Source organism: Schistocerca serialis, chromosome 2 (assembly GCF_023864345.2).
Source record: "Schistocerca serialis cubense isolate TAMUIC-IGC-003099 chromosome 2, iqSchSeri2.2, whole genome shotgun sequence".
NCBI classification, from domain to species: Eukaryota; Metazoa; Arthropoda; class Insecta; order Orthoptera; family Acrididae; genus Schistocerca; species Schistocerca serialis.
In genome coordinates, this window is record NC_064639.1 from 740,306,001 (window position 1) to 740,318,631 (window position 12,631).

General features: G+C 37.4%; 1 protein-coding gene across 1 annotated transcript in view; it reads right to left on the reverse strand.

The window, feature by feature from the left end:
- Positions 1-8,400: 8,400 nt before the first annotated feature.
- The window catches only part of LOC126457942 (dihydrodiol dehydrogenase 3-like), a 50,307-nt gene continuing 46,076 nt past the window's right edge, over positions 8,401-12,631 (reverse strand). Inside the window, exon 7 of the mRNA XM_050094669.1 lies at positions 8,401-8,597. Coding sequence (XP_049950626.1) covers positions 8,555-8,597 — 43 coding nt within the window. The 3' untranslated portion in view covers positions 8,401-8,554. The remainder of the gene's footprint in view (positions 8,598-12,631) is intronic.

Sequence of the window (12,631 nt, forward strand, 5' to 3'; positions counted from 1 at the left end):
GAGAACACTGACGAGTATCAGCCATTTTAATGCCCTGCGCGCACAATTACCAACACTAGACTGAGCAAACAGCTGTTTCGCGCCAGATTTGCGGCAATCTCCTGTCCACACGCTCCAACTTGTCTGCGCAGATGTGGTTTGAACCCACAGATTTGTGAGGTTTCGCTCAAACTTCCTGGTTTGCACACACCTCAGGTTGGTGCAAATCTTCTGTCCACACGCAACGATCTGCCTGCGCAGATGTGATGTGCGCAGACATTTGCGCAGACAGATCGTTGCGTGTGGACGGTCCTTTAGTTTTACGTTCAGGTTTGTTCATTTTAAGTGCGTATTCCTATACTTCTGGTGCATATTTTTCTTTTTTTAGTTAAGTTTCCGGTATTTTTGTGCACTTTTAATACATAAATGGTTATGCTGAACACTGCTAAGCCAAACTGAATTCATCCAGGGCAGCAACGCTATCGTATTGAAAAAAAGGAAGTTAAAGTAAAAAAAATCAATTTTTTAATTTTTGTCTTAAAAAATTCTATGTAGTTTTCTGAACGAGATAAAGTTTACTTCCAGGAAAATGGACCACCGTATGTACCAAAAATAGAGGAATTTATAATCGACTTTGCCGACCAGGGTGGCCGAGCGGTTCTAGGCGCTACAGTCTGGAACCGCGCGACCGCTACGGGCGCAGGTTCGAATTCTGCTTCGGGCATGGATGTGTGTGATGTCCTTACGTTAGTTAGGTTTAAGTAGTTCTAGGGGACTGATGACCTTAGAAGTTAAGTCCCATAGTGCTCAGAGCCATTTAAAATTGACTTTACCCACCACGACGTCCCCATGGCACACAGTCAGCTCTGTTAAAAATAGAGTTTTGCTTCTCATGATGACTTTATAGCCCCTGCGAATGCTTCACAGTTGCTAGTCTTTCGTTTATGCAGAGAGTTTAGTGATTGTTTGCTATAGTTTGGCGCGAATATTTTGTTTATAGCGAAGTAATTGTGTGTGTGTGTGTGTTTCTTATTCCACTTGAAAGCAATGGAAGAAATTACGAAACGGATTAACTCTGCTAATACTGAAATACAACGTGATCAACTTCAACTCCTCCAAGTACTTCGGAGACAAAACTGAAATATTTGGACAATAGGCTTAGCAGTATTAATGCTGGTAGTATAGAGAGGCCAACTATTGATTCAGGTTGTGTCATTGTTGAGCTTTCTGCTCTGTTTGCACTAATAAATAAAGCTTTGCAGTGTAAGGGATGTGACAGTAGTGGTGTGAAGTTAGTTGAGGAGATATATGGTAGAAGAGGTTGTGCATCAAAATTAAGAACTGTTTATAATTTTTGTGATTTAAGCGAATATGGTTATACATGCATGCAAATATATTCCAGAGAAATGTTAAATTCCCATTGTAAAACATCTCCCTGGAAAGAAAATTCAAAAAACACCAGAAATGATGTATCAGTATCAGATGAAATCTAGACCTCCGCCTCACAGCCAGGATTTTCTGTGGGGACACAAAATAAAAACTCACGGGTAAATCACTAGAATGTGAACTTGATTCTTTTTCACCAAACTGTGCAATCACTGACTAGTAAAACAAGTGAAATCCAAATCCTATTAGAAAACAAATTAAAAACTACCTCATTATTCTGTCACTCAGAACATTGGCTTGATGAGGACAAGCTACATATTGTGTCCTTAACTAACTTTGTGCTAGGTGGTTATTTCTGTAGAAAAATTCTTAAACATGGTGGCAGTTGTCTATTCATAAGAAATAATATAAACTTTCCAGAATGAGATTTTCACTCTGCAACAGAGTGTGCGCTGATATGAAACTTCCTGGCAGATTAAAACTATGTGCCAGACCGAGACTCGAACTCGGGACCTTTACCTTTTGCGGGCAAGTGCTCTACCATCTGAGCTACCCAAGCACGACTCACACCCCGTCCTCACAGCTTCACTTCTGCCAGTACCTCGTCTCCTACCTTCCAAACTTTACAGAAGCTCTCCTGCGAACCTTGCAGAACATCCCCCAGGCTGTGGCTAAGCCATGTCTCCACAATATCCTTCTTTACAGAAGCTCTCCTGCGAACCTTGCAGAACATCCCCCAGGCTGTGGCTAAGCCATGTCTCCACAATATCCTTTCTTTCAGGAGTGCCAGTTCTGCAAGGTTCACAGGAGAGCTTCTGTAAAGTCTGGAAGATAGGAGACGAGGTACTGGCAGAAGTGAAGCTGTGAGGATGAGGCGTGAGTCGTGCTTGGGCATCTCAGATGGTAGAGGACTTGCCCCCGAAATGCAAAGGTCCCAAGTTCAAGTCTCAGTCTGGCACACAGTTTTAATCTGCCAGGATGTTTCAATATAAACTTTGTAAATATAAAATTTCATGTTGAAATAGTGAAGGAAAAAGATATAGGGTTGAGATAGTAGACATTAGTTGAGATGGTAGACATTAAACTAGCTGTTATTTGTTTATACAGAGTTCCAACTGGTGACGTAAATACTCTCCTAAAAAGTTTGGAATATTCACTTAACAGACTAACACAAAGAAACAGAAGAGTTATTCTGTGTGATGATTTTAATTTTGACTTTACAAAGGACACAAAAGAAAAGAATGAATTACTGCATCTCTTGCAAACTTTTAACATGAAACATACCATAGAAACAGCAACTTGTATCACAAAGACTTCATGTACCACGATTAATAGATTTGTATAAATGTAGAAATGAACTATACAAAAGAAACACTAAACACAGGCTTTGGGGATCACATAGCTCATAAACTCTCTCTGAGTATGGAAGCCAAGCTACAGCTTAAAAACTGCCTAACAACCACCAATAGAAACTATAGTAATGAAAATGTAAATCATTTTCTCCATTACTTGAGCAAGGAAAGCTGGGAAGAGATTTATAACTGCGAACACACAGATGGAAAATATAATAACTTCATTAACAATTTTTCCTACTATTTTGAACTGTGATTCCCTCCAATCCGGAGGAAAACATACACAAGGAAAACAAAAAATAAATGGATTACTCCTGGTCTTCTGGTATCTCAAAAAAAAAGAAAAAGATTACTGCACAGATTGTACAAACAACTCACATCACCAGAATTTGACTGTTGTAACAAAACCTATAAAAAGATAATCAAAAATGTTTTTAAACAAGCAAAAATAATGGAAAATGACACATACATAAAAAATTCCACCAATAAGACGAAAGCCATATGGAATATTGCCAGGAAAGAAACTGCAGCAGAACAGATAGACTTCTATAACATTAACTGTCTAATGGAGAACTCAACTGTGATAACTGAACCTACAAAAATTGCAAATAAATTTAATTCCTACTTTACACAGATAGCTGAACATCTTATAAATCAAAATTTACAATGTACTCCTATAAATCAATCCATATGTACTATAAATAACAAATCTATTTTTCTATACCCTACCAATGAAAAGGAAATACTTAATATAATCAAAGAACTGAAGCCCAAATTTTCTGTTGGTACTGACAAATCCCTGACTATATCTCGAAGAAATGTGCTCCCCTTATAGCCAGGCCTCTTGTCAACATCTGTAACTGGTGTCTATCAGAAGGTGTGTTCCCAGAAAAATTGAAGATAGCAAAAGTAAACCCCTGTTCAAGAAAGGGATACAAACAGAAGTATCAAACTACAGGCCAATCTCACTATTATCTGGTTTTTCCAAAATAACTGAAAAAATCTATTATAAAAGAAGAATCAGTTTCATAGAAAAAATAATTATTTCTCAAATACTCAAGAGGGATTCCGAAAATCTAAATCTACTGAAACAGCTATCTTTGCATTCCTAAATGAAGCCTTAAATGCAATAGAGAATAAAGAACATATCTCAGCCATATTTCTAGACCTCTCTAAAGCATTCGATGTCATCAATCACAACATCTTGCTTCAGAAACTTGAATCTGTAGGTATTAGGGGCCCGGCCTATGAATGGATAAAATCATATCTCCAAAACAGAGAGCAATTAGTTGAGCTTACTATCCAAGAAGGGAACAAGATGAAGTCCTACTGCTCAGAAAAGCAGAGCATCAAGTATGGTGTACCACAAGGCTCCATTCTAGGACCAGTTCTGTTTGTACTGTTTGTAAATGACTTGGAACCAACTAGCCCATGTCATAATTACATAAAATTTGCAGATGACACAAATGTGATAATAAAAGGAAGGACCAAAGAAGAATTACTACATGAGATTAAAAATTGTACCACCCACATTACAGACTGGTTTTCTGGGAACAACTTAGTAATAAACACAGACAAAACAGTTACAATGCATTTACACACAGTGCAAAAGAAATGTCCACTAGCACCAGATGTAGAGTTGTTTACTAGAACTCTCAAAAATATAAGCTCTACAAAATTTCTTGGGATATGGATCCAAGAAGATCTAAGATGGGTCTAATATATCAAATACATTACAAATAAATTAAATACCATTTGCTACACTATCAAAATACTTTCTGATTGTACATCGAAAGAGACACTAAGACATGTATACTTCGCCCAGTCAGAATCCTTACTGCGATATTCCATAATCTTTTGGGGAAACACACCTGATAGCAAAAGTTGTTTTATATGCAAGAAGAGAATTGTAAGACCTATAAAAAATGCTGCATCAAGAAGCTCGTACAAGCCCTTACTCAAGAAACTATGTATCCTTCCACTACCATGTCTGTACATTTTACAAGTAATCATATTTGTAAGGAATCTTAGAAAATAGCAGCAATCTCGTGTAAACGAACCAGAGTATCCACATGTATAACACAAGGAGATAGCAGGACATACATGTTCAATACGCACACACAACACTAAAACAGAATGGACCACTGCAAACAGGAAACAGACTATACAATAAGCTACCTACAAACATTAAAACACTAAAAGACACTTCAAAATTTAAAACTGCTGCCCATAAATATTTATTGCAAAAATGTTATTATAGTATAGAATAGTATTGAATTACTTGGGTTAAATATAATGTATGGAAGCTGAACCTTCAGTTGTGATAATTTTAAGCCTAAATCAATGTAAATATTGTTGTATGATTTAAAAACATTTATTGTAAATCACAATGACTTGTTCAATATCATATTGTATACCTTGTACAACAAATTATCGAAAGGACTAATAAAAATGTAATGTACTTGTGGTAAAACTAAACAGAGAGTGGATAACACAGATATTAAACTTGCTTATGCTATGAGGTGTGTGTGCAAAGGGTACAGAAGTGCACAAATTTTCTGTGCTCTTGCAGACTTATCTCGCCTTACAAGGTTTGACAGGCACAATAAAATTATTCTACCGACTTTAAAAAAAGTATCAAATGATAGTATGAAAAATGCTGTACAGGGAAATGTAGACACGAATGACAGCAATACATGTATGTCTGTAGCCCTGCATGCATCCTAGCAATGAAAAGGCCATAGTTCCCTAAATGGTGAGTGACACCTACCTACATGCACTATGGTAAAGTCACTGATGTGGAATGTATTACCAAGTACTGTCATGGCTGTACTAGTGGAACTGAGAATCATAAATGTTTGATTAGTGGTAGTTGTTTTAATGAAGGGATGGAATCTGAAGGTGTTGTGAAGATACTTCACAGGTCAGTGGAGAAATATGGCGTGGTTTATAGATCTTACCTGGGAGATGGAGACTCAAAAGGGTACCAGAAAGTTTGTGAATCCAGATCTTAAGCTGACACAAAAATTGAAAAAATGGAATCTGTTGGACATGTCCAGAAAAGGTTAGGTACAAGATTGAGGAATTTGAAGGGAAAGAAATTAGCTTATGATAGGATAGAGGATATAAAATGTAGACTGGCAATGGCAAGGAAAGCGCTTCTGAAGAAGAGAAATTTGTTAACATCGAGTATAGATTTAAGTGTCAGGAACTCGTTTCTGAAAGTATTTGTATGGAGTGTAGCCATGTATGGAAGTGAAACATGGACGATAACTAGTTTGGACAAGAAGAGAATAGAAGCTTTCAAAATGTGGTGCTACAGAAGAATGCTGAAGATTAGATGGGTAGATCACATAACTAATGAGGAGGTATTGAATAGAATTGGGGAGAAGAGGAGTTTGTGGCACAACTTGACTAGAAGAAGGGATCAGTTGGTAGGACATGCTCTGAGGCATCAAGGGATCACCAATTTAGTATTGGAGGGCAGCGTGGAGGGTAAAAATCGTAGAGGGAGACCAAGAGATGAATACACTAAGCAGATTCAGAGGGATGTAGGCTGCAGTGCGTACTGGGAGATGAAGAAGCTTGCACAGTATAGAGTAGCGTGGAGAGCTGCATCAAACCAGTCTCGGGACTGAAGACCACAACAACAACAACAGGTGCATCAGTGGATTTAGTCAACTTATGGAAAGAGACAGGTTGCAGTATTATTTTGGACAAGCCATAGGACAAAATAAAAATGACCTTGAGGGAATGATAAATGCAGTATGGGCTGTCTTCCATATATCCTCCACAGAATGACAACCCATGTCATGCACTCTCTCCACCTGGCAGTGATTCATGGTGTGGCTAGCAGAGGGCTGTCACTCAAGGTGAGACCTACAACCATTAACATTATTTGCCATTTGCTATATTGGAAGTTATAAAACCTGAGAGAGTGAGAGAGAGAGAGAGAGAGAGAGAGAGAGAGAGAGAGAGAGAGAGAGAGAGAGCGATCTTAGCGACACAAGATTGTTAGAGAAATGTTTATATGGTAGTACTCAAAATCCAAATGAAAGTTTCAACAATTGTATATGGGAATGGATACCAAAAACTGTAGTAGTAGGACTAAATACTTTGAAAATGCGTGTGCTAGATGCTGTTCTATGTTTTAGTGATGGTGCAGTGTCAAGGCTTAATGTTATGGAACTGATGGGAGTGACTGGTGCATTAAATATGTGTAGACCTCTAACAGCCATTGACCAAAGGAGACTCTCTGAAGCAGAAAAATCAGTGTTGGAAGCCACCAAAGAAGCAAGAATGAGAAGAAGAAGTGTGAAAAAGAGAAGTGTAGAAGAGCAGCACAGGAAACAAGATGAATATGGACCTGGTATGCATTAGTGGCATGTAAGTTTAATAGAAAAGCAAGTTTTAATTGTAACTTGAATTTCCCAAACGTTAAATTATTTCATTTTCTGGTACACTGTGACAAAAACTATTAAAGATAGAGAGCTGAGATTTTGTATGGTACTGTCTTAAAACATGCTTAACTATAGAGTAGGCTACTCTTGTGACTTAACTGTGAAAAAAAAATGCTTTTTTTGAAGAAGAACTCTGAAGTCATTCCCAAAATTTTTGATAATCATACTTAAAAATGTTTTGTACCACAATTTACGACAACACCACCTTGTCAATAGATTGTGTTAAGGATAATACTGTAAAGAACTTACAGGAAAAAAATAAATCTACTTTGTTTGAATTTTGTGTAGTGTGTACCTATGATGAACATAAATAATTAGCATGGTTTATTTCACAGTTAGGTTAAAAAATCGTATTATTTGAGTTAGGTTAAAAAATCGTATTCTTTGAGTTAGGCTAAAAAATCGTATTCTTTGAGTTACACTGTTTAGAAAACTGATAATTTTTTCAAGGTTTCCCCTGGTATTTATGGACCAGTCACCTTCAACACAGATGTTATGGAACCTCCACTGTCCGGTATTCTTAAAACTTGAGCTTAGCAGGTGATAGTCCATATAAAAAAATCATTGAATTAAAATGTGGTGTTACTCACAAGCCCAAGCGAATTAGTGGGTGAGCTAGTACTTCATAAACTGCTGGCCTTTTTGTACATAGCTTACAAGAAACCCCAGTTCATCACTTCAGCAAAACTATAAAACTATTTGAGCTGTACACATACGAGAGAGAGAGAGAGAGAGAGAGAGAGAGAGAGAGAGATGTAATTTATGATAATCATATATAATCATGAAAATCATACAAAGTATAAACAAAATTACATTCTGGAAAAAAAATTAGGAAATACACACCCGCAGATATATATCACAACAATATTAAAATCATACAAAGTGCAATAAAAAAACATTCTAAAAACATAGTAGGTGATCTGAAAATCAGAGTTCACAGGGGGCTTTGAAATTCCTTAAAACAGCCCTGGCTGTTTTCGGTAAAGTTGAATACAATGAATAATTTGTTTTTTGCTGTTGAGCTGCTACTGGGATACAGCTCCAGTTGTAAACTTTGATACTTTATCTGGTTGTTGTTCTTTTGAGTAAACTGATCTCTGTTGCAAAGTCATGTAAAAAAACTGAGTACTTTGAGATATGAGCACTGCATATCCTCATGGATATGCTGCATGTAGCAGAGCAACATATCTCATTATTGCCACCATAGGGTATTAAGAAAGATGTCCAATCATGACCACATTTAATGTTTCACACTTCATGGTATGCATTATTTTACATTTCACAACTTATTGTTAAGAAATGGAACAAAATACAACAGTTGACTTTTATACCCAACAAAGTTGGAAGCAATGAAGATTTCTCCACTGAAATGAGCTGCTAGTATCTGTCAACAAATGGATTTTCCGGATGCCCGACATACCTGTCAAAATAAAAAAAAGAACAATGTAATTAATCTAATGATTCATTAGATAAACTAATTAAACACTAGCCTGTAAACATCAACTTGTAGGTGAGTTTGTGTCAATATTATAAGACATAAATACATGGTAGCAACACAAGATGAACATAAAAACTGCTCAGAAGTACAGTTGTGAAATAAATAAATAAATGTAACTGAATGACTTAGTGAAGCAGATTAGAAGGGAAAATCTTAGGCATAAGTATAACTGTGTCCCTGATCACAATGAATACTATTAAGCTTTCATAGGCTATAATGTTGCATCTAGTTCATCTGACCCTGCTGCAATCAGTTCACATTCAGTCTATAGCTACTTATATCTTGTTGCTTCAAATAACATAAAATGCTCTCTTGTAATGATCTGTTAAACTAATTTTATATTGAGATATGCTACGAATGGTCAGATTTACTTCTAATCATACATCCCATGGATGGGCTGAAAAACTATCTCTTTTTAATAAACTGAAGCTTTCAGTGAATCCATCATCAAGCTGAGGTGGCGCATCTGGTAGAAAATTGTACACAGAAACAGAGATTTTGGTTTGAATCACAGTCTGTCATACAGTTCACATGTTTAATGGGATAAATTATGGCAGATTTTGAAGGAATCTCAAATAGAATAGTAAGAAGTGCATAAATAAAGACAATATATACCATGGAATGTATACAAGTCCATGCAAAAAAATTATCACATTTTCGTGAGGAGGTGGGAGACCTTAATTACTAGTTCTTTAAATAGTTCTGCTGTTATAATTGAACCTAGGTAACATACACATTTATTTTTTTCAGTAACTGTTAATATTTTACCATGAGTGAGAAGTGCAAGCTTTGTCGTAGGCTTGTGAGTAGTGGGTTACGGTGTGGGGACTTGTCCAACATATTTTCTTTGGGGCAATGCAGTGGGGAAGCCAGTGGGTATTCTAGTGAGATCCTCTCCTCGGAATGCAGAATTTATAGTAGCAATAAGTTGGTAGAGGACCAGGAGCATAAGATCTGTGCACTTCAGGTGCAGTTGCATGACACAAAGAAGGAACTAGAAAGGTTGAGGAGGGTGAAGGGTGCTGGGGAATGGGAACTGGCAGTTGGTAAGAAGGCAGCTAGGAGGAGGGGATATTCAGACAGTTGTACTTTGAGTATATGCAATAGATTTGACCAACTGTCAGAGGTGAGATGATGTTTGGTTTGTGATGATGTTTGGTTCGTGGGGTGCTCAACTGCACGGTTATCAGTGCCTGTACAAATTCCCAAACTTTGCTCAGTCGAATCTCGCCACTTTCAGGAATGATGATGAAATGATGAGGAGATCACAAACACCCAGTCATCTCGAGGCAGGTGAAAATCCCTGACCCCACTGGGAATCGAACCCTGGTCCCCGTGCTCAGGAAGCAAGAACGAGACCACGAGCTGCGGACTGTCGGAGGTGAGTGGAGAGGAGCCTCTTGTAAATGTAGGTGTAGGAAACCTGCAGCAGTCTTCAGCAGCTAGGAAGCCTAAGGCAGTTGCAAATTCTAACAGAAAGAGGAGGGCTCCACTGCTTGGTAGTCCGCATGGTAGACGTGTGGGCCTTCAGTTGCAGAAAGTGATGGGGAATAAGTACCAGCTCACAAGCATTGTGAAGCCTAGTGCAGGGTTGTTTCAGGGGACTGTTAATGTATGGGAGTTATGCAGGAATTTTACGAAAGAGGATCAGGTAGTGATTATGGGTGGAGCTAGGAATAGTCTTGATAGGAACAGAGAATATGATGTAGTTGGTGACCTGGTAAAGACAGCTACTCAAACTGATGGCATTAATGTTACAGTGCCACGATCAGCCTCATCTTAATGCTGCTGTTAAGGCAAGTTAACATGGGGCTGGAGATGGCATTGATGGTGGAGGGCATGGCTTACATTGCATTAGTGTCAGTTGAGTATATCAGCAGGTCGGGATTCACTAGGCACGGCCTGCACCTCAATGGGTGACAAAGCTTGTAGATGATAGTGTAGTGAGTGGGAGTGGGTTCACTCATGGGAGAATTCCTGTAGTATTTGGTGTTAGAGCTGCACCTTTTTTAGATTGAAGTCAGCTGATATGTATACGTGTTTAAAGGAAGTCCCTCTAACAAAGGAATCACTTTCAGAGGAGATCAGGTAACCAAGTAGAGAAGGAATTAGCATATTTCATCAAAATATAAGAGATATTAGAGATAAAGTTAGTGAATTGCTTATAGACGTTGATTCTGACATTTTTTATATATCGGAGCATCACTTAAATAATTTGACAATTCAGAGGCTTCTTGTACCAGGATACAGATTAGCTGGCTGTTTTCCAAGAAGTTCTTTGTGGAGTGGGGGAGTCACCATGTACATAAAATACAGTATTCCATTTGAGTCCATAGATGTACCACAGCACGGCACTGCACTGAACAGGTATTTTAATGTTGCGCAGGGGCAGTTGAATTTAGTGAAAGTAAATGTCCAATTGTTGTTGTTTATAGGTACCCTAACTCTGACTTCAGGGAATTTGTGCTCAAACTAGAGAGGTTCTTGGTTCACATTATAGGAAGTACCAAAAATTGGTGGTGACATCGGTAGTAATTTTATATGTGACTGTGCAAGAAAAAGGATGTTGGTATATCTCCTAAACTCATATGATCTGATGCAGATTGTGTTTTTTCCCAACCAGTGTGCAGGGGAACAGTAGCACAGCCATAGACAATATTTTTATTCATTCTTCATTACTATATGGTATTCTGTTAGTAAAAGAATGAATGGCCTTTCAGACCATGATTTACAAATTTTAACACTAAAAGGCCTTTATACTCAAACAAATGTTTTATATAATTACAAACTATGTAGGAAAGCTAATCCAATGGCAGTAGAGAGTTTTTCAAACTTCTTTAAGGAACAAGAGTGGCAGGATGTTTATCGTGCCAATAACATAGATGACAAATATAATGCTTTCCTGAACACGTTTCTCATGCTCATTGAGAGTTGCTTTCCATTAGAATGTTCTAAATGAGGTACTAGCAGTAAAAGGCAGCCTGAGTGGCTGACAAGTGGAATAAGGATTTCATGTAGAACAAAGTGGGAATTATATCAAAATGTTAGAAGAAGTCACAATCAAGCTACAGTAGCCCATTACAAACAGTATTGCAAGGTGTTTAAAAATGTTATTAGGAAGACATAGAGTATTTGGTATGCAAATAGAATAGCTAATTCACAGGATAAAATTAAAACCATATGGTAAATTGCGCAGAAAGTGTCTGGTGAACAGCACAAGGTTGACAATATAAAGTCAGTTCGTAATGAAAATATTTGTGTTACTGATTAATCAGTTATATGTACAGTATTTAACAATAATTTTTTGAGCGTTACTGGTGAATTAAATAAAAACTTAGTTTCTACAGGGGATCATATAACTCTCTTGGAAAATGTCTTTCTGAGATTGATGTCTGAAATACCCCTTTGTAATACTGGCAAGGGGGAGATTGAGTTAGTAATTAAATCATTGAACACCAAGGACTTTCATGGATATGATGCAGTGCCTAGCAGAATATTAAAGTACTGCACTGCACATGTTAGCCGTGTATTTAGCCAATTTCATAATTTTCCTTTAAGAATGGTCAGTTTGCTGGACGATTAAAGTACTCGGTAGTAAAGCCACTTTATAAAAAGGGAGAGGGGATAATGTAGATAATTGTAGACCTATTTCTATGCCATCATTGTTTGCTAAAGTTATAGAAAAGGCTTTGCATGTAAGGAAATGATCATTTTATATCACATAATTTGCTATCAAATGTACAGTTTGGCTTTAGAAGTGGTTTAACAACTGGAATTGCTATATTCTCTTTTCTCTGGATGGATTAAACAAAAGGTTTCGAATCCTAGGCACATTTTTTGATTTAACTAAGGCGTTTGATTGTGTTGATCACAAAATATTGCTGCAGTAGTTTGACCATTATGGAATATGAGGAGTAGCCCTCACTTGGTTCACCTCTTACTTTAACAACAGACAG